The 20,522-nt window shown below is 41.1% G+C and overlaps 1 protein-coding gene across 1 annotated transcript in view; it reads left to right on the top strand.

Moving 5' to 3' along the window:
* The first annotated feature begins 10,593 nt into the window (after positions 1 to 10,593).
* LOC125083438 (adhesion G protein-coupled receptor E2-like) overlaps positions 10,594 to 20,522 on the top strand; it is a 49,689-nt gene continuing 39,760 nt past the window's right edge. The window contains exons 1-3 of the mRNA XM_047700019.1: positions 10,594 to 10,663; positions 12,344 to 12,397; positions 12,706 to 12,825. Of these exons, the coding sequence (XP_047555975.1) occupies positions 10,594 to 10,663; positions 12,344 to 12,397; positions 12,706 to 12,825 (244 nt within the window). The remainder of the gene's footprint in view (positions 10,664 to 12,343; positions 12,398 to 12,705; positions 12,826 to 20,522) is intronic.

Here is a 20,522-nt window from a genome sequence, read left to right as displayed (position 1 = left end):
GGCTCCATACCATTTTCAAAAAGGAGACTGCATTACCCAGTTGCTACTTTTACCCTATCTCCAGGGTCAGTCTAAAAACAAACAAAGAGGACACCTGGGTGGCTCAGTGGGTTAAGCCTCTGCCTTTGGCCCAGGTCATGATCTCAGGGTCTTGGGATCGAGCCCTGCATCGGGCTCTCTGCTCAGCGGGGAGCTTGCTTCCTCCTCTCTCTCTGCCTGCCTCTCTGCCTGCTTGTGATCTCTCTGTCAAATAAATAAATAAAATCTTAAAAAACAAAACAAAACAAACAAACTCCAATGGGTTTGGAAATACTGGAAAAACTGGAGCATATTTGACTGAGAAAATTTATCAAGATAGACCAATTTGTCATCTTAAAATATAAGGAAAGGAATTTTCAGGTCTAATTGATAGTGGAGCTGATGTCTCTATCATAAGCTCATTACACTGGCCTAAAAAATGGCCATATAATTCCTCTTCTGATACTATTATGGGATTAGGACTGGCTGGCAATGTGTGTCAGAGCTCCAATATTCTTTTCTGTGAAGGATTTGAGGGTCAAAAGGATTATCTGCAGCCATATATTGTAGACTTACCCATTAACCTTTGGGGGTGAGATTTACTAAGTCAGTGGGAAGCCTCTCTGGTTATACCTTCCCCTAAGGGGGTTTCCCAGATTTTTCACTGAGGGCCACTGTTCCTGAACCCATTAATTTAAATTGAAAGAATGACAAACTTATTTGGGTGAGGCAGTGGCCCTTAACACAAGAGAAATTACTTACTTTGCAAGCCCTAGTAGAGGAACAGATAAGAAAAGGGCATATTGAAGAATCTCAGAGTCCTTAGAATTTACCGGTCTTTGTTATTAAGAAAAAATCAGGAACATGGAGACTTAAAAAAAATTATTTATTTCTTTTCAGTGTAACAGAATTCATTGTTTATGCACCACACCCAGTGCTCCATGCAATACATGCCCTCCGTAATACCCACCACATGGCTCCCCCAACCTCCTACCCCCTGCCCCTTCAAAACCCTCAGATTGTTTTTGAGAGTCCATAGTCTCTCATGGTTCATCTCCCCTTCCAATTTCCCTCAGCTCCCTTCTCCTCTCCATCTCCCCATGTAGGGACATGGAGACTTTTAACAGACCTGTGTATGGTTAATTCTGTTATCCAACCCATGGGGTATCTCCAACCTGGATTGCCTTTGCCTAATCTAGTCCCATGCGAATGGCCAATAATTATCATAGATTTACAGGATTGCTTTTATAGTATACCACTTGCTAAGGAAGATTGTCCCCATTTTGCTTTCACTATTCCCAGTGTAAGTTTAAAAAAACCAGCCAAACGATATCAATGGAAAGTTTTACCACAAGGAATGTTAAATAGCCCCACTATCTGTCAGGAGTATATGGCAAAAGTTATACAGCTGTTTAGAAATCAATTTCCCCAGATTTATCTTATCTATTATATGGATGATATATTATGTGCAGCCTCTGATAACATGCAATTGCAGGATGCATTTAGAATGCTTCAATTACAATTTGAAAAATACAAACTAACTATAGCTCCGGAAAAAATATAAGTCACTACTCCTTTCTCATATTTGGGGTTCATTATGGACAGGACCTCAGTTAAACCACAGAAAGTTCAAATCCATAGAGATAAAATTACAACCTTGAATGATTTGCAAAAATTATTGGGAGACATTAATTGGATAAGACCTAAAGTTGGAATTCCCACTTATGCTTTGCAGCATCTATTTGCCTCTTTAAAGGGAGATCCTAATTTAAACAGCCCTAAGACCCTATCAAAAGAGGCCTTAAAAGAATTAGTTTGTCGAAAGCCAGATTCAATCAATACAAATGGATAGAGTTCAACCTAAGATACCATTAATCTTCTTATTTTTCATACCCCACATACACCCACTGGGTTAATTATTCAGAAAAAACTAATCATAGAATGGATTTTTCTTCCAAATAATACTGTTGAAACACTCACTACATATATAGACCATATCGGCAGTATTATTCAATTAGGAAGAAAAAGAACCCACCAAATACAGGGATATAATCCACAGGTTATTGTTCTGCCTTTAAATAAGACACAAATTGAAACGGCATTCCAAAATAATTTAAATTGGCAAATTGCCCTTAGTGGCTTTACTGGAAACACTTCTTCTCATTATCCCTCTTTATCTGTTATTTCCTTTTTAAAACATACTGCTTTTGTCCTTCCTAAAATTACTTCTAAAAATCCAATAACAGATGCCCCTACTTACTTTTCCGATGGCTCTGTCAAAGGTAAAGCCTGTGATTATGGCCTTACTTTGAAGGTCATATCTACTACCAGTCTCTCAGCACAGAAATCAGAATTAATGGGGGTTATTACATTGTTTCAAGATGTTTCTTCTGCATTTAATCTGTTATCTGATTCTTTATATACAGTATATGTTCTACAGCATATCAAAACTACTACTGTTTCTACATCTGATGTAATATGATGACCCTCATCACGGTAACCATAAGTCTTCCTGGATGTTATGCACAAATAAATAACTTTACTTATTAGGCTTATATACCCAATCCTCCCCTACTCCGTCCAGTAGAGTGGAGAAAAGATATAATACCAATTTATTTAAATGCCTCAAAATGGGTACCTGGAATTTTGGATCCTAGATTGCCCCTAGAGGAGGGCACAAATATTAATCTTACCTTAGGATATCAAAATAGACCAACATGTATCGGCAATCATTCCAGTTGTCTTATCCCTGATGATCAAAGATGATTGGTGAACTTTCCTACTGATAATTATCTGACTAAAGTTCAGTTACATTTACTCTCCACTAAGGGATTCCTAGCCAATGAATATCAGGGTCCTAGCTATACTACAGCAGTACCCCCTATTCCCGAATGCAAACTAATGCAAGTGTGGTCTGATGAGGGAATTCGCCCTTTATGGGAGGATTTTCGAGCTTCTCACCCCAGTATTGTTATTAATGATTCCTATGGAATTGCATGGGACTGGTCCCCTAAGGGGATAGCAGTCATCAATTGCACTGGGGGATCCTGCTCCTCTCATCGAAATTTAAAATGGCAAGTTTTTGATGATCTCATTTCACCACAAACCTTAACCTCAGGAGATGCACCTTTATCCTGGCCTGGGTAAGGACTTTCGGTGCCATCCCCTTTTGTTAATTATCATAAAAGACAAAAGAATTTATGGAAGGTCACCACCGCTTTAAATCACTTAAGAGTTTGGAACAGCTCTTAAATTTATCAGTCTAATAACTATGCATTCTCCTTTTTCCTAATGAAAGAAGAATGGGTAAAAGCTTGTGTTAGAGATCCCCATGTTTTTGTTATTGGAAAAATGACTTTTGATTATAACAATAGAGAAATAAACTGTCTTAGATGTAAAATGTTCACCTGTGTGGATGAGAATGTTTATACAGACAATTCTATCATTCTCATAGCTAGAAGAAGAATAGGCATCTAGTTACTGGTGAAACACCACCGTGTTTGGGAAAGCGCTCCAGATATGCATGTACTTTTAACAGTTTTGAAGGACTGGGTCCATAGAACAAAAAGATTTCTTGGGTTGCTTATAACAGCTATTTTAGGAATTATAGCCATTACTGCTACAGCTACCACTGCAGAAATAGCCTTGCATCAAACTGTACAAACCACACAATTTGTACAAAAGTGGCATGAGAATGCTAGCAAAGCTTGGGATCAACAAATGATCATAGATCAAAAATTAGATGAAAGTATCTCTGATTTAGGAGCAGCCATGATATATAGAGGAGATGATCTTCAAAATATAAAGCTTAGGCTTCAGATTTTATGTGTCTGGAATGTTTCTTCCTTCTGTGTTACTCTCCATGCCTATAATGAATCAGAAATATCATGGAGCAAAATTTGCCATCTTATTACTAATCATTATGGTGATAATCTAACTTTAGATATTAGACAACTTCAAGATACTATTCAAGGCATTACTCAATCATCATTACAATCAATTCCAGGAGTGAGTGTTGCATAAAGGATTAACGATATTCTGTCTAATTTAAACCCTTTTACTTGGATCAAACAAACTGGTCTTGGCATTATAGGTGGAATGATTATTCTTTTTATTGCTATAATCTTTTTATGCTTAGTCCTCAGATGCACGGGAAAATCCCTCCAATGACTGATGGATCAAGAAGTTGCAAAATCGACTTTTCTACTTCTGCACAAACAAAAAGGGGGAAATGCAACTGTCCCTCAGAACAATGCATTAATTAAAATATAGCCCATGGGAAATTTTACTAGTTACCAAGCACATTTAGATATAGCCTTAAGAAAAACACATACTGGGGCGCCTGGGTGGCTCAGTGGGTTAAAGCCTCTGCCTTTGGCTCAGGCCATGATCCCAGGGTCCTGGAATCGAGCCCCACATCGGGCTCTTTGCTCCGCAGGGAGCCTGCTTCCCCCTCTCTGACTCTGCCTGCCTCTCTGCCTACTTGTGATCTCTGTCTGTGAAATAAATAAGTAAAATCTTAAAAAAAAAAAAAAAGAAAAAAAGAAAAACACATACTGGCAACAGGCCTCTGGGGGAGAGGACGATATATGGCCTTGAAGCTGAGCAGCAGGGGATGCCCGGCTCGCTCAAGGCAGAACACCGCCTGCTTCATTTTTCCATTATCTCCCCTTCCCCTCTCAGAGCACCTGTGGCTAGTTAGGTTAAGTCCTTTGAATGTGCTTGTTCAACTATAAATTTTATACTGCTTGTCTAGACATATTATGCCTTCCTTCTTGTTTATCTACAAGGCGTATGACTAATGGTTTGGCCTTTGTCAGCTCTTCTGTTGATTGCTCTTTCTATCTAATAAAAGCAGGACTGAGGTGTTGTTCGGGGCAACAGCCTTTTCTACTGTTGTCCCCTGCTCCCTTTCTCTTGCAGCTGACTTGTTTGTGCCACATTCTTCTCCGTGCACCGTCCGGAAGTGGCATGTGATTATTGCTTTTAAGCTGAAATTCCATAAACCTATAACCTCTCACTCCCCAGATACGTTAAGAAAGATCAGATGTTGGCCATTGGATAACTTGGACAATAGTGCAAAATCGAGGAGGGTCTCCTTGAGAGGTCAGATACAGTTTCTCTATGACTTTTTTTCCTCTCCAGTGCTTGGGGGAGTAGCTAACACACAGTAGGTGCTCAGTATATGCTTTCTAATTTGTGTCTTGTTTTCGAGGACACTTACGTTAGCCTGCTATGGGAAATGCAATTTTTGACTAGCAGCTGTGTTGATTGGGTAATTTCCACCTGTTAAAGGTTGGTCTAAATGCCGTTGAGGTTGTAAAAGCAAGAGAAAGCCAAGCTAGTGCCTTCACAGAGTTTAAAAGCTTAGATGTTTACAAAGAATACACTCCAGAGACCACCCTGTAAACCAAATGTAAAATCACATCCCGTATAGGAGGCTCTGGGTAGCATATTGTAGGAAAGGCTATAATGAGAAAAGGGAAAAGAAATTGCTTGAGGAGCTTAGAATTTCAATCTGGAAAGGAAAAACGTGGAATAGATTATTGGGTACAAAGTCAGTCATGACTGATTTCATCCATAGCTGAAAAGAAGCAGATTTCAAACTGTAATACCTAGGTTGCTGTCTTCATGCTGCCATTACTAATGGCTGAAAAACACTTAGGGACTTAGGGAGCACACACTACGTAGCAGTTACTGTCCTGGGTGGCTAATGAGTATCACTGACTTAATTCAGATAGCTGCCCTGTGTGGGAAGTGCTGCTCTTAGCTCAATTTTATGGATGAGGAAATTAAGGCTCAAGAAAGCTTCATAGCCCTAAAGGATGCACAGAAGGTAAGCGATAGAATAGGTCCCAAAGCCAAGCAGGCTGGCTCGAGAGCCGATATCCTAGATTCAGATCCAAATTTTGGACTGTACTAGTTTTCTGTGGCCGATATGACAAATCATCACAACCTGGCTGGCTTAAAATAACAAAAATAACAGAAGCATCTTTTCTCACACTTGTGGAGAACAGAAGTCTGAAATCCAGGTGCTGGCAGGGCCAGTGTCCCTGTGACAACTCTGCGGGGGAGGGGTATGGTGGAGGTGGGTTGGGGGTAAGGGGTCCTTCATTGCCTCCTCCAGCTCTGGGGGCCCCAGATGCCCCCGGGTTGTGGTCGCCTTAGAGGCTGCTTTTATTTTTATTTTTTAATTTAATTTTTATAATGCTTCATTTTATTTTATTTTATTTTTATTTTTTAACTTTTTATTATGTCGTGTTAGTAGAGGCTGCTGTTAGGTCAATGGGCTTGGGTACAGGATGCAGAAAGGGCCACAGAGTCCCCCTGGCTGAAGACAGGCCCATCAGACGGCCCACTTCAAACTATCCGCAGGCTCTAACTGACCAACGGGCTACTTGCAACCAGGCACAGTTCCCAAGAAAGGGAAGATTCCATATGTCGCCAGACTGCCTCCCCTTCCCCCTTTAAAAACGACCCTCACCCAGTGCCTCATGACAGCCTCTCCTCTGCTGTCCTGCCCACTGTTCCTTGTGGTGTATTCCATAAACTTCTATCACCTTTATTCTGCTTCAGGTGGATTCTTGTCACCACCGGCAACTCCAGCGTCCACCCAATCATCACCTCATATTTAGGGGGCCCCCATCCGATCGAGACCCCTGATTTAGGTACCACAGCCACATCTCCCCAAGGTCTGCTTCTGTCTCCATGTGGCCTTCCCTTCTGCGACCTGCACTGTGTCCTCCCCTTGCTGTATAAGGACACCGGTGATTGGATTTAGGGCCCACCTGGTGAGTCCAGGATGGTCTCACTTCCAGATCCTTACGTCTCCTTTTCAGATAATGAATATATACTACTTTGTGAACAAAATGGTAAAGTGCTGCAAGAAGGAAGTCATAGTGAAGATAACTCATTCGGGCTACACTTCTTGGTAACAAAGGGACCCCAGGAGGATAGAACAAAAGCCCAAGACTTACTAATCTCTTACTATGTGCCAGACCCTCTCCTCCATGTGTACAGTTAGGGACTCACCTTGTGAGTAAGGAACTCTTAAAATTCCCATTTTGCAGATGGGAAACTGAAGCTTGCCCAATATCATAGCTGAAAAATGTCAGAACTGGGGGCTGAGCTCAGGCCATCTTGTGCAATTTTACCCATGGAAAGTCATGCTGTGCCGCATGGGGAAAGGCAGGAGCATTCCCAGGAAGAAGGGCAACCTGTGAAAAGGAAGGTATCCGGTCCACGTGAGGATAGAGCCAGGAAAAGAAAATCATAAAAGCCAGAGCCTTGAGTGTGACTCATAGGCAGGAGTGTCTCAGGTCAAGAAAAAATTTTAGAGAAAGAGAGGAAAGGCTGCTTTCCCTTTTCCCTTTTACCTATTTTAACATCTCAATCCTGAAAGCACATTTCTATAATAATGACATTCTATTGTCATTTTCATTATACCCATTTTACAATTGAGCAAACCGAGATTCAAGATTTAAGTGGTGAAACTAAAGCCCCATATAAGGGGAGGAGTGAGGAGTTCAAATTTGGGGCTGATTTCAAAACCCACTCTTCACTTGTATGTCCTGGAACAGGGATACCAGTGTAAGGACCTATTTAGAAACTGTCCCTGCTCCCCTTCCCCCAGGGGATTTACTTGGAGACCAGTCCTGGAAACCAGCTTCAGGTAACAAAGCCCAGATACAAAGGTGGGTCAGGCCAGGTGGAGACATCCGATCAGTGGGGTGTGGGGGGGAATGCATACTGTCTCCCTGGTTACCAAGGAGTATGGGCCCCGCCCTTTGGGCGCCAATCCCAATAAAGGTGTAATAGGCTGGTTCAAATGTCTACTAGGGTAAATTGTAACTCAGTTGGTCACCTAGCATCACTGTGGAGTTTCCTGTGTGTGTTACAATCTCATTGGCCACCTGTGCGTGGCCAGGCCCGACCTCATGGCCTTTGCCATTAAAAGCTAAACTGTGAAACAGAGAAGGGTCGCCCTTTCTTGTAAGAGGTGCGTCCCCGAACATTCGGTTAGATTCTTGATGCTTGGCACGAAATAAAGCTTTGCTTGACCTTTGCTTTGTATCAGTCTCGCTCCTTTAATCATGGACCCATTATTGGGGCATAACACCAGTACTCTAGGGAGAGGAATCCTGAAAGAGGAAGCAGATTTCTATTATGGTCTAGCTCTGGGCAATGGCAGACTGAACAACTGAGTAATTTCTCCTTTAGAATTTACCCCCTCTGCTGGAGAGGTTATTGTTGTTTCCTTCCTTCCTTCCTCCCTTCCTTCCTTCCTTCTTTCCTTCCTTTCCTTCTTCTTGTCTTTTAAAAAGATTTTATTTATTTGAGAGAGCAAACATGAGCAGGGGGGAGAGCCAGAGAGAGATGGAGAAGCACACTCCCTGCTGAGCAGAGAGCCCTACTTGGGGCTCTATCCAGGGACTCCAAGATCATGACCCACACCAGAGTCAGATGCTTAACCAACTGTGCCATCCAGGTGACCGAGGTTGGTTTTTAAGTTTTGCAAATGGCATCAGCTGTCTGCATATATTTTGTCTCATTTCTGGTAGCACCTGAGGTACTTTGAGGGCTTGTGGCTGTTGGTAACTGGTTCCTCAGGGAGTCCCAGGAGATGGAGAGGAGAGGTTGAGCCCAAGACTCCATGCAAAGTGGGGGAGCCTGGTCTGGGGAGCCTCCAGAATTCTGCCAGAAAACTGGGGGCTGCAGGACCAGAGCCACTTAGTGTGGAGGCAGTGGCCATATGGATAAGAGTTGTGTTGGGGTTTGATTCCTATCATTCACCACTCTTCTTGCCCCAGGGCTGTCTGTGCTGCTGCTCTTGCCATTGGGAGCTGCAGCCCTGAACCCTGGAGGTGAGCCTGGCCAGCTGGCTCCATGAGTGATGGAGGGCATGCCAGCCTGGGCTCTGTGTTCCTTCACTACGAAGGGAGAGCCAGGAAGAGGAGGCTTATTCTGTGAATGAACCTCTTCCTCTTTCTCTGGAGATGAGAGAAACTTTCTTCCTCCTCAAATACCTAAAGTTCCCTGAATTCTTCCTTTTCCAATAGCAGCTAACCTTCCCCTCCTCCACTCTCTGGTTCCCAGCTGGCAGCTGGCATCCTGCATTCCCTGGGGCTTTTGACCACAGTCTCCATCCCCACAGTGTCTGTGGTTGGAGGTGCCCTTCTGACTCCTTATCTCTCAGTGCCCCTTCCTGTTGCCGTTATGCTGATTCATATTTCCCTCTGGGGAGATCTTCAGTAATCCCATGATGGGTTGTAAAGGTACAGAGGCTTGAGGGTGTTGGAGGGGGACCTCCAAGATTGTGGGACATTCAGTCCTCAGTCCTAGGAGCAGCACAGAAGCACTTTGTCAAGAGAATATGGGCCAGAGGAAAAGTGGCGGGGAAGGGGCAGTGCTGGCATGTTGCCAGGGGGATGCAGCATGAATATCTCTGGCTTGTAACTAGAGGGCTTGTAATTTCTGTCCCTCCCTCCCTCTTTTTCTCCCCTAACCCCCTTCTCTCCACATTCAGAGAAAAGATTATATGGGGACACAGGAAGAAAGGTGGGCATCTATAAGCCAAGAGAGAGCTCTCACCAGAAACCAACCCTGCCATCACCTTGGCCTTAGAACCCAGCCTCCAGAAACAGTTTGAGAAAACAAATTTCTGTGGCTTAAACCTCCTCATTAATAACCTATTACTATGCAGCACTCACAGACTGATACACATGAAAATGGAGAAAACAAAGAAAATGTAAAGAATGCAAACAAAGAAAATTACCATAATTCTATCACAGACACTAGTGAAATATTTGGAGGTAATTTTTCCTCATCTTTTAAAACATATAAAGAATATTTTCTTTTATCAATGAGTGTGAATGTCAGACTGTGTTGAGTATTGCATGAACAATGAATCTTGGAACACTGAAAAAATAAAATAAGATTAAAAAAAAAAAACCTACCAGGGCTTGGGGATGTTGGGGTTGCATGAGGGAGAGCTTGTGGTGATGGGATCTTTATCTGCTTTATTGCAGTGACAGTTACAGGAATCCACATGTGCGATAAAATGTCACAGAACTATACATGTGTTGTGCTGATGTCAGTTTCTTGGTTTGCATATTTGATTATTGTTACATAAAAATACATAAATACATAAAATGTATCTTTTGCAGGAAGCCAGGGGAAGGTCCTCTAGGTATTGTTTTTGAAATTTACTGTCAATCTCTGTTTACTTCAAAATAAAACTTTAGAAATAAAGAAGTCTGTGAATAGATAATCACTAGATAAAAAATGATCTGTTCAGTCTGAACCATAGACCTCTAGGGGCCAAAACACTAGAGGAATTATCTTCATAGAAAATTGTTTGTGGGGTCTTCCTATATCAAAAGGTAGAAACCGTTGAGGCTTTCAGTAGGAATACTAGACAGGCTGAGGAAATACTTAAAAAGAGAAGTGTGAGTTTCGGAGATGTTCATGATGGGGAAACACAGGGCAAGGAAGCATCCAGATTAGCTGTTTACCAAGTAGCTTATCTAGATAAGTAAACAGGAAGTCTTTTCAGCACATCCAGACCAAGAGCAGATGGTATCCTCCATGGCTGGGCTCACTGGTGTCTGCACCATGAGGAACGGGCATCTATGGTTGCTGCCAGGTAGGCAGAATTACAACAATGGTGATAGGACAATTAAAGCTACCCAGAAACTATCCAGTTTGAGAATTCTCTCTGCTCTTTGCTTTATTTCTAGCTTTTGCTCTATTTCTTCTTCTCTTTTTTTTCACTCTGTAAGCATAAACAAGGAAAAAGTTTTAATGCTATTAATTATATTAAATTCTCAAAGAAGAAAGTAGGTGGAACTTATTTCTAGGGCGATTTTTAGAACTTATCAGAACTTTCTCATTTTCTGGCCTATATGAGACCTGGTTCTCCAGAGAAACAGAACCAAGTTTTGACATATTACATATTTGTATAAAGATGTGTATATGTATATGTGTATGTGTGTGTGTATAGACAGATGAGAAAAATGTATTAGTTTAAGAAATTGTTTTATGAGATTGTTGAAGTTAGAAAGTCCAAAATCTGTAGGGCAGGCTGGAACCCCATGGATGTTTCCAAGGACATTGATGTTGATCTTAAGTCTGAAGTCAGTCAGAAGCAGAATTCTCTTTCTTGGAGGAGGTCAATCTTTTTAGTGCTTAAGATCTTCAACTAATTAGACGAGGCCCACCTAGAGTGTCTGTGTTACTGAGTCTACCGATTTCACTGTTAATCTCATTTAAACAATCACCTTCACAGCAGCATCATGCTTCCCATGAGTGGAATGACAGACTCTGACGGGTGATCAGGTGATTGCCTGTAGGACAGATTCCTTCACACCTGCAGTTGTTTCCATGCCATGAAGCCGGTCCAGTGACTCATCACTCAGGACCAGATTAAGAGATAAAGGGAAAGGCTGTGCCCCCAGTACACTGTAGGACAGCCAGGAGCTCACTTTGAAGGAACCAGAGAAGCCATGGATGCTGCACCTGGAGAAGCCACTTAACCAGGAGATGGTGGCTCCAACTGCTAGTGTGATAGTTCCTACCCCTCGCCTGTCATAAGCTCCCTGTCTTGTGATGCTAGGGCTCCCTACCCATCCAGTATGACTGTGAGCTGGGACTCAGACTTGGAGTTGGCTGACTCCCAAACCCATGTTCTTCTTGTATGCCCCAAAACATGTGGGTTAAACAGGGGGAAGTCATCCTGGAGGAGAAATCCTCAAGGTAGAAATCTGCCATTGCCAGAGAAAATAGGACCTGGCTATGGGGGCAGAGCACACCAATCTGTGGACTTTGTACTTCAAGATTTACCCTCTCCATGGTGCCTGGGTGACCCAGTCAGTTAAGCATCTGCCTTCAGCTCAGATCATGGTCCCTGGATCCTGGGATTGAGCCGTGTCAGGCTCCCTGCTATGTAGGGAGTTTGCTTCTCCCTCTCTCTCTGCCCTTCCCCCAGCTTGTGCTCTCTCTACTCTCTCTAAAATAAATAAATATTTATCAAGAAAGTATTTAACCTCTCCATTGGGAGAGGCTGGAATTTCTGTGTTGTGTCCCTGACATCACCTCTGTATATTCCGTGCCCTTACCTGTAGTTCTGAGGCTCCATGATGGTGCCTGTTAGTGACTGACTCCTCAGGGAGTCTGAGGTGAGGGAGGGAAGAAGACTGGTTCTCAAATCTTCATGAATCACTAGAGCCTTGGGAGGGCCATGGGCTGCAGGATCAGAGCCACTTCCTAGGATGAAATGGAGCTCCATCTCGTTTCTTCATCATATCTCTGTTTTTTTCTGCTCCAGGACTCTTGATGCTGCTGCTGTTGCCATTGAGAGCTGCAGCCCAGAAGACTAGTGGTGAGTCTGCCCAGCCAACCCCACTGGTGACAGAAGCTGGGGAGTGCATGAAAGGGTCTGGGTCCTCAAATGAACAAGGGGAAAAGGGGGGGCATATCTTCAGGTGAGGTTCTGGTCTTCTGGAGATAACAGAGACTATTTCTACATCCCCAAATGTCCAGAACTTTCTGTCCATTCCTCTTTCAATGGCAGCCATCCCTCTCCTTCCTCCAACTCACCTCCTCTCCCCTAGCTGGCTGCTGACTCCATTCATTTATTGACTCCTCCTTCTGACTATGGTCTCTGTCCCCAAACCTCTGCCTCTACAGATTGTGCTCGCTGGTGCCCTCCAAACTCCACGTGTGTCAATGCCACTGCCTGTCGCTGCTCCCCAGGATTCAGGTCTTCATCTGGGGTGATCTTCACCAGCTTGTTGGAGAGCTGTGATGGTATAGGGGCTTGGGATGGTGGTGGGGCATGGAGCTGGGTGTGGGGGGAGATGTGTTCTCTCTGTGCCTCAGTTTGCTTGTCTGTAAATTGCAGACAATCATTGTATCTACCCCCCATGGATGGAGTAAGATTTAAAATTCATGTGTGTGAAGAACAGGTAAAGACTAGTACAGACCAGACTGTCAAACACAAGCTATTTATCATGGTCACTATTATTATTACTGTGATTATTCTCATAGCACAAGGAAAGGAAGAAGTGGAAGAAACAGGAGAGAACAATCAACCAGTATCTGGAAGATTAGACTCCATCTAGTGGGAGCTTACTGGGAATAGTTATTCCTGATACCTTTGAAAAGTTAAGAAAAAAAATACCCTAAATTTTCCCGGTAGTTTGTATAGTGGACTTATGGGTGATTTTCTTTATTTTCATTTTTTAAAAAATTTTCAGCATAACAGTATTCATTGTTTTTTGTACCACACCCAGTGATCCATGTAATCCGTGCCCTCTCCAATACCCACCACCTGGATCCCCCAACCTCCCACTCCCCGCCCTTTCAGAACCCTCAGATTGTTTTTCAGAGTCCATAGTCTCTCATGGTTCACCTCCCCTTCCAATTTACCTCAACTCCCTTCTCCTCTCCATCTCCCCTTGTCCTCCATGCTATTTGTTATGCTCCACAAATAAGTGAAACCATATGATAATTGACTCTCTCTGTTTGACTTATTTCACTCAGCATAATCTCTTCCAGTCCCGTCGATGTTGCTACAAAAGTTGGGTTTTCATCCTTTCTGATGGAGGCATAATACTCCATTGTGTATATGGACCACATCTTTCTTATCCATTTGTCTGTTGAAGGGCATCTTGGTTCTTTCCACAGTTTGGCAACCGTGGCCATTGCTGCTATAAACATTGGGGTACAGATGGCCTTTCTTTTCACTCCATCTGTATTTTGGGGGTAAATACCCAGTAGTGCAATTGCAGGGTCATAGGGAAGTTCTATTTTTAATTTCTTGAGGAATCTCCACACTGTTCTCCAAAGAGGTTGCACCAACTTGCATTCCCACCAACAGTGTAAGAGGGTTCCCCTTTCTCCACATCCCCTCCAACACATGTTGTTTCCTGTCTTGCTAATTTTGGCCATTCTAACTGGTATAAGGTGATATCTCAATGTGGTTTTAATGTGAATCTCCCTGATGGCTAGTGATGATGAACATTTTTTCATGTGTCTGATAGCCATTTGTATGTCTTCATTGGAGAAGTGTCTTCATATCTCCTGCCCATTTTTTGATATGATTGTCTGTTTTGTGTGTGTTGAGTTTGAGGAGTTCTTTGTAGATCCTGGATATCAATCTTTTGTCTGTACTGTCATTTGCAAATATCTTCTCCCATTCCGTGGGTTGCCTCTTTTTTTGTTGACTGTTTCCTTTGCTGTGCAGAAGCTTTTGATTTTGATGAAGTCCCAAAAGTTCATTTTGGCTTTTGTTTCCTTTGCCTTTGGAGACATATCTTGAAAGAAGTTGCTGTGGCTGATATCGAAGAGATTACTGCCTATGTTCTCCTCTAGGATTCTGATGGATTCCTGTCTCACGTTGAGGTCTTTTATCCATTTTGAGTTTATCTTTGTGTATGGTGTAAGAGAATGGTCGAGTTTCATTCTTCTACATATAGCTGCCCAGTTTTCCCAGCACCATTTATTGAAGAGACTGTCTTTTTTCCACTGTATATTTTTTCCTGTTTTGTCGAAGATTAACTGACCATAGAGTTGAGGGTCCATATCTGGGCTCTCTACTCTGTTCCACTGGTCTATGTGTCTGTTTTTATGCCAGTACCATGCTGTCTTGGTGATCACAGCTTTGTAGTAAAGCTTGAAATCAGGTAACGTGATGCCCCCAGTTTTATTTTTGTTTTTCAACATTTCTTTAGCGATTCGGGGTCTCTTCTGGTTCCATACAGATTTTTGGATTATTTGCTCCAGCTCTTTGAAGAATAACCGGTGGAATTTTGATTGGAATGGCACTAAAAGTATAGATTGCTCTAGGCAGTATAGACATTTTAACAATATTTATTCTTCCGATCCAAGAGCATGGAATGGTCTTCCATCTTTTTGTGTCTTCTTCAATTTCATTCATGAGTGTTCTGTAGTTCCTCGAGTACAGATCCTTTACCTCTTTGGTTAGGTTTATTCCCAGGTATCTTATGGTTCTTGGTGCTATAGTAAATGGAATCGATTCTCTAATTTCCCTTTCTGTATTTTCATTGTTAGTGTATAAGAAAGCCACTGATTTCTGTACATTGACTTTGTATCCTGCCACGTTACTGAATTGCTGTATGAGTTCTAGTAGTTTGGGGGTGGAGTCTTTTGGGTTTTCCATATAAAGAATCCATATAAAGAATCCATATTAAGATGTCATCTGCGAAGAGAGAGAGTTTGACTTCTTCATTGCCAATTTGGATACCTTTTATTTCTCTTTGTTGTCTGATTGCTGTTGCTAGGACTTCTAATACTATGTTGAACAAGAGTGGTGAGAGTGGGCATCCTTGTCGTGTTCCTGATCTCAACGGGAAGGCTGCAAGCTTTTTCCCATTGAGGATGATATTTGCTGTGGGTTTTTCATAGATAGATTTGATGAAGTTCAGGAATGTTCCCTCTATCCCTATACTTTGAAGTGTTTTAATCAGGAACAGATGCTGGATTTTGTCAAATGCTTTTTCTGCATCAATTGAGAGGACCATAGGGTTCTTCTCTCTTTTCTTATTAATTTGTTCTATGACATTGATTGATTTGCGAATGTTGAACCATCCTTGTAGCCCAGGAATGAATCCCACCTGGTCATGGTGGATAATCTTTTGAATGCGCTCTTGGATCCTGTTTGCTAGGATCTTGTTGAGAATCTTAGCATCCATATTCAACAGTGATATTGGTCTGAAATTCTCCTTTTTGGTAGGGTTTTTGCCTGGTTTGGGGATCAGGGTAATGCTGGCTTCATAGAGTCTGGAAGTTTTCCTTCTGCTTCAGTTTTTTGAAACAGCTTCAGGAGAATAGGTGTTATTTCTTCTTTGAAAGTTTGGTAGAATTCCCCAGGGAATCCGTCACATCCTGGGCTCTTGTTTTTTGGGAGGTTTTTGATCACTGCTTCGATCTCGTTACTAGATATCGGTCTATTTAGGTTGTCGATTTCTTCCTGTTTCAATTTTGGGAGTTTACAGTTTTCCAGGAATGCATCCATTTCATCTAGGTTGCTTAGCTTATTGGAATATAACTGTTGATAATAACTTCTGATGATTCTTTCTACTTCCTTGGTGTTAGTTGTGATCTCTCCCTTTTCATTCATCATTTTATGAATTTGGGCTTTCTCTCTTTTCTTTTGGATTAGTGTGGCCAATGGTTTATCGATCTTATTGATTCTTATTTTCATTTTTTTTTACATTTTCTTTCTCTTCTAAGTATCCATGTTCCATTTAACATTTGGGGGAAAGTAAATTTTTAAAAAATCTTATTTTGTTTAAATTCAATTAATTAACATATGTTGCATTATTAGTTTCAGAGGTAGAGTTCAGTGATTCATCAAATGTATATAACATGCAGTGCTCATTACATCACATACCCTCCTTAATACCCATCACACATTTACCCCATCCCCACCCTCTCTCCTCCAGGAACTCTCAGTTTGTTTCTTATGATAAAGCGTCTCTTATGATTTGTCTTTCTGATTTTATCTTGTTTTTTCTCTCCCTTCTCCTCTCCTCCTCTGTTTTTTTCTTAACTTCCACATTTGAGTGAAATCATATGATAATTATCTTTCTCTGTTTTTATTTTGCTTATTTTGCTTATCATAATGCCCTCTAGTTCCATCCATGTTGTTGCAAATGACAAGATTAACTTTTTTTGAGATATCTCTATCATCTATCTATCTATCTATATCTGTCATCTATCTATCTCACATCTTTTCTTATCCATTCATCTGTCAATGGACATCTGGGCTCTTTCCTTATCTTCGCTATGGGAGACACTTCTGCTATAAACATTGGGGTACACATGCCCTTTCAGATGACTACATTCGTATCTCTGGGGTAGACCTAGTAGTACAATTGTTGGGTTGTAGGGTAGCTCTGTTTTCAACTTTTTGAGGCACCTCCATACTATTTTCCAGAGTGGCTGTAGCAGCTTGCATTCCCACCAACAGTATAAGAGTTCCTCTTTCTCAGCATCCTTACCAACATTTGTCTTTTCCTGAGTTGTTAATTGTAGCCATTTTGATGGGTGTGAGGTTGTATCTCATTATGGTTTTGATTTGTATTTCCCCGATGCTGAGTCATGTTGAGCATTTTTTTATATGTCTGTTGGCCGTTTGTCTTCATTGGAGAAATATCTGTTCATGACTTCTGCCCATTTCTTGACTGGATTATTTGCTTTTTTTTGGGTGTTGAGTTTGATAAGTTCTTTATAGATTTTGGGCACTAACCCTTTATCTGATAAGACATTTGCAAATATCTTCTCCCATTTTGTCAGTTGTCTTTTGGTTTTGTGGACTGTTTCCTTTGCTCTGCAAAAGCTTTTTATCTTGATGAAATCCTAATAATTCATTTTTGCCTTTGTTTACCCCACTTTCAGTGAAATGTCTAGAAAAAGTTGTTGTGGCAGATGTCAAAAGGTTGTTGCCTGTGTTCTCCTCTAGGTTTTTGATGGGTTCCTATCTCACATTATGTCTTTTATCCATTTTGTGTGTAGTGTCAGAAAGTGGTCCAGTTTCATTCTTCTGAATGTGGTTGTCCAATTTTCCCAACACCATTTGTTGAAGAGACTGTCTTTTTCCCATTGAATATTCTTTACTGCTTTGTCCCATTTCTGGGTTCTTTACTCTGTTCCATTGTTCTATGTGTCTGTTTTTGTGCCAGTACTATAGTGTCTTGATGATTACAGCTTTGTAATATAACCTGAGGTCAGGCATTGTGATGCCTCCAGTTTTGGTTCCCTTTTCAACATTTCTTTGGCTGTTCAGGGACTTTTCTGGTTCAATATAAGTTTTAGGATTGTTTGTTACGGCTCTGTGAAAAATGTTGATAGCATTTTGATAGGGATTGTATTGAATGTGTAGTTTGCTGTAGGTAGCATATACATTTAAACAATATTTTTCTTCCAATCTATGAGCATGGAATGTTTTTCCACTTGTTAATGTCTTCCTCAATTTCTTTCATAAGTGTTCTGTAGTTTTCAGAGTACAGATACTTTGCCTCTTTGGTTAGGTTTATTACTAGGTATCTTATGGTTTTTGGTGCAATTGTAAATGGGATGGATTCCTTAATTTCTCTCTTCTTTCTCATTGTTAGTGTATAGAATTGCAAGTGATTTCTCTGTATTGATTTTATATCCTGCCACTTGGCTGAATTGCTGTATGAGTTCTAGTAATTTGGGGGTGGAGTCTTTTGGGTTTTCCACATAAAGTATCATGTTATCTGTGAAGAAAGAGAGTTTGACTTCTTTGCCAATTTGGATGCCTTTTATTTCTTTTTGTTCTCTGAGTGACTGCTGAGGCTAGCACTTCATGTACTATGTTGGACAGCTGTAGTGAGAGTGGGAATCCCTGTCATGTTCCTGACCTTAAGGGAAAAGCTCTCAGTTTTTCCTTGTTGAGAATGATATTTGCTGTGGGCTTTTCATATATTGCTTTTATGATATTGAGGTATGTTCCCTCTATCCCTATACTATGGAGAGTTTTAATCAAGAAAGGATCCTGTACTTTGTCAAATGCTTTTTCTGCAACCATTGAGAGGAGCATATGGTTATTCTCCTTTCTTTTATTAATCTGGTGTATCACACATTGACTGATTGATGCATATTGAACCACACTTCAGTTGAGGAATAAATCCCATTGGTTGTGGTGAATAATCCTTTAATGTACTGTTGGATCTTATTGGTCAGTAGATTGGGGAGAATTTTTTTTGGGGGAATATATATATATATATATATATATATATATATATAAATTAACATTTAATTAACATATACATTTAATTAACACATTTATTAACACATTAAATGTAATAATACATTTAATTAACATATAATGTATAACATATAATTATTTGCCCCAGGGGTATAGGTCTGTGAATCATCAGGTTTACACATTTTATAGCACTCACCATAGCACATACTCTCCCCAATGTCCATAACCCAGCCACCCTATCCCTACCCCTTCCTCCACCTCCCAGCAACCCTCAGTTTGTTTCATGAGATTGAGTCTCTTATGATTTGTTTCCCTCCCTACCCCCCATGACCCCCTCCGTGCCTCTCAAATTCCTCATATCAGAGAGATCATATAATTGTCTTTCTCTGATTGACTTATTTGCTTAGCATGATACCTTCTACATCATTGATACCCTTCCATGATACCCTTGGTATCATGGCATGATCCATTTTGAGGTATCAAGGCATGATACTCTTCCATCTATGTCATTTCAAATGGCAAGATTTTGTTTCTTTTCATGGCTGATGTAGTATTCCACATCTTCTTTACCCATTCATCTGTTGATGGACATCTAGATTCTTTTCATAGTTTGGCTATTGTGGACATTGCTGCTATAAACATTCGGGTGCATGTGCCCCTTTGGATCACTATATTTTTATCTTTAGGGCAAATACCCAGTAGTGTGGTTGCTGGATCATAGGGTAGCTCTATTTCCAACTTTTTGAGGAACTTCCATACTGTTTTCCAGAGTGGCTGCACCAGCTTGTATTCCCACCAACAGCGTAGGAGGGTTCTTGGGGAGAATTTTATATCCATGTTTATTAGGGACGTTGGTCTGCAATTCTCCTTTTTTGGTGGGGCCTTTTTCTTGTTTTGGGATCAAGGTAATGCTGGCTTCATTAAAAGAACTTAGAAATTTTCCTTCCATTTCAATTTTTGAAACAGCTTTAGAAGATAGGTATTATTTCTTCTTTAAATCTTTGGTAGAATTCCCAAAGGAAGATACCAGCCCTGGAGTGTTGTTCTTTGGGACATTTTTTTTTAAAATTTTTTATTTTTTCAGCATAACAATATTCATTATTTTTGCACCACACCCAGTGCTCTATGCAATCCATGCCCTCTACAATACCCACCACCTGGTGCCCCCAACCTCCCACCCCCCCACCCCTTCAAAATTCTCAGATCGTTTTTCAGAGTCCATAGTCTCTCATGGTTCACCTCCCCTTCCAATTTCCCTCAACTCCCTTCTCCTCTCCATCTCCCCTTGTCCTCCATGCTATTTGTTATGCTCCACAAATAAGCGAAACCATATGATAATTGACTCTCTCTGCTTGACTTATTTCACTCAGCATAATCTCTTCCATGGGACATTTTTTGATTACTATTTCAATTTCCTTGCTGGGTCTGTTCAGGTTTTCTATTTTCTTCCTGTTTCAGTTTTGGTAGTTTTTATGTTTCTAGGAATGCATCAATTCCTTCCAGTTTACTTAATTTGTTGGTGTAGAGTTGTAGATAATATGTTCTTATAATTGTATTTCTTTGGTGTTGGTTGGATCAATCCTCTTTCAGTCATGATTTTATTAATTTGGGTCTTTTCTCCTTTCTTTTCCAATAGTCTAGGTATTCAAGTTTTTCAGTCTTATTAATTCTTTCAGGACTTTATTAATCATTAATTCTTTCAAAGAATCAGTTCCTAGTTTTGTTCATCTGTTCTACTGTACTTTTGGTT

Source organism: Lutra lutra, chromosome 1 (genome assembly GCF_902655055.1).
Source record: "Lutra lutra chromosome 1, mLutLut1.2, whole genome shotgun sequence".
NCBI classification, from domain to species: domain Eukaryota; kingdom Metazoa; phylum Chordata; class Mammalia; order Carnivora; family Mustelidae; genus Lutra; species Lutra lutra.
The sequence above is the reverse complement of the archived record's forward strand: the minus strand, read 5'-3'. Positions and strand labels throughout refer to the sequence as shown.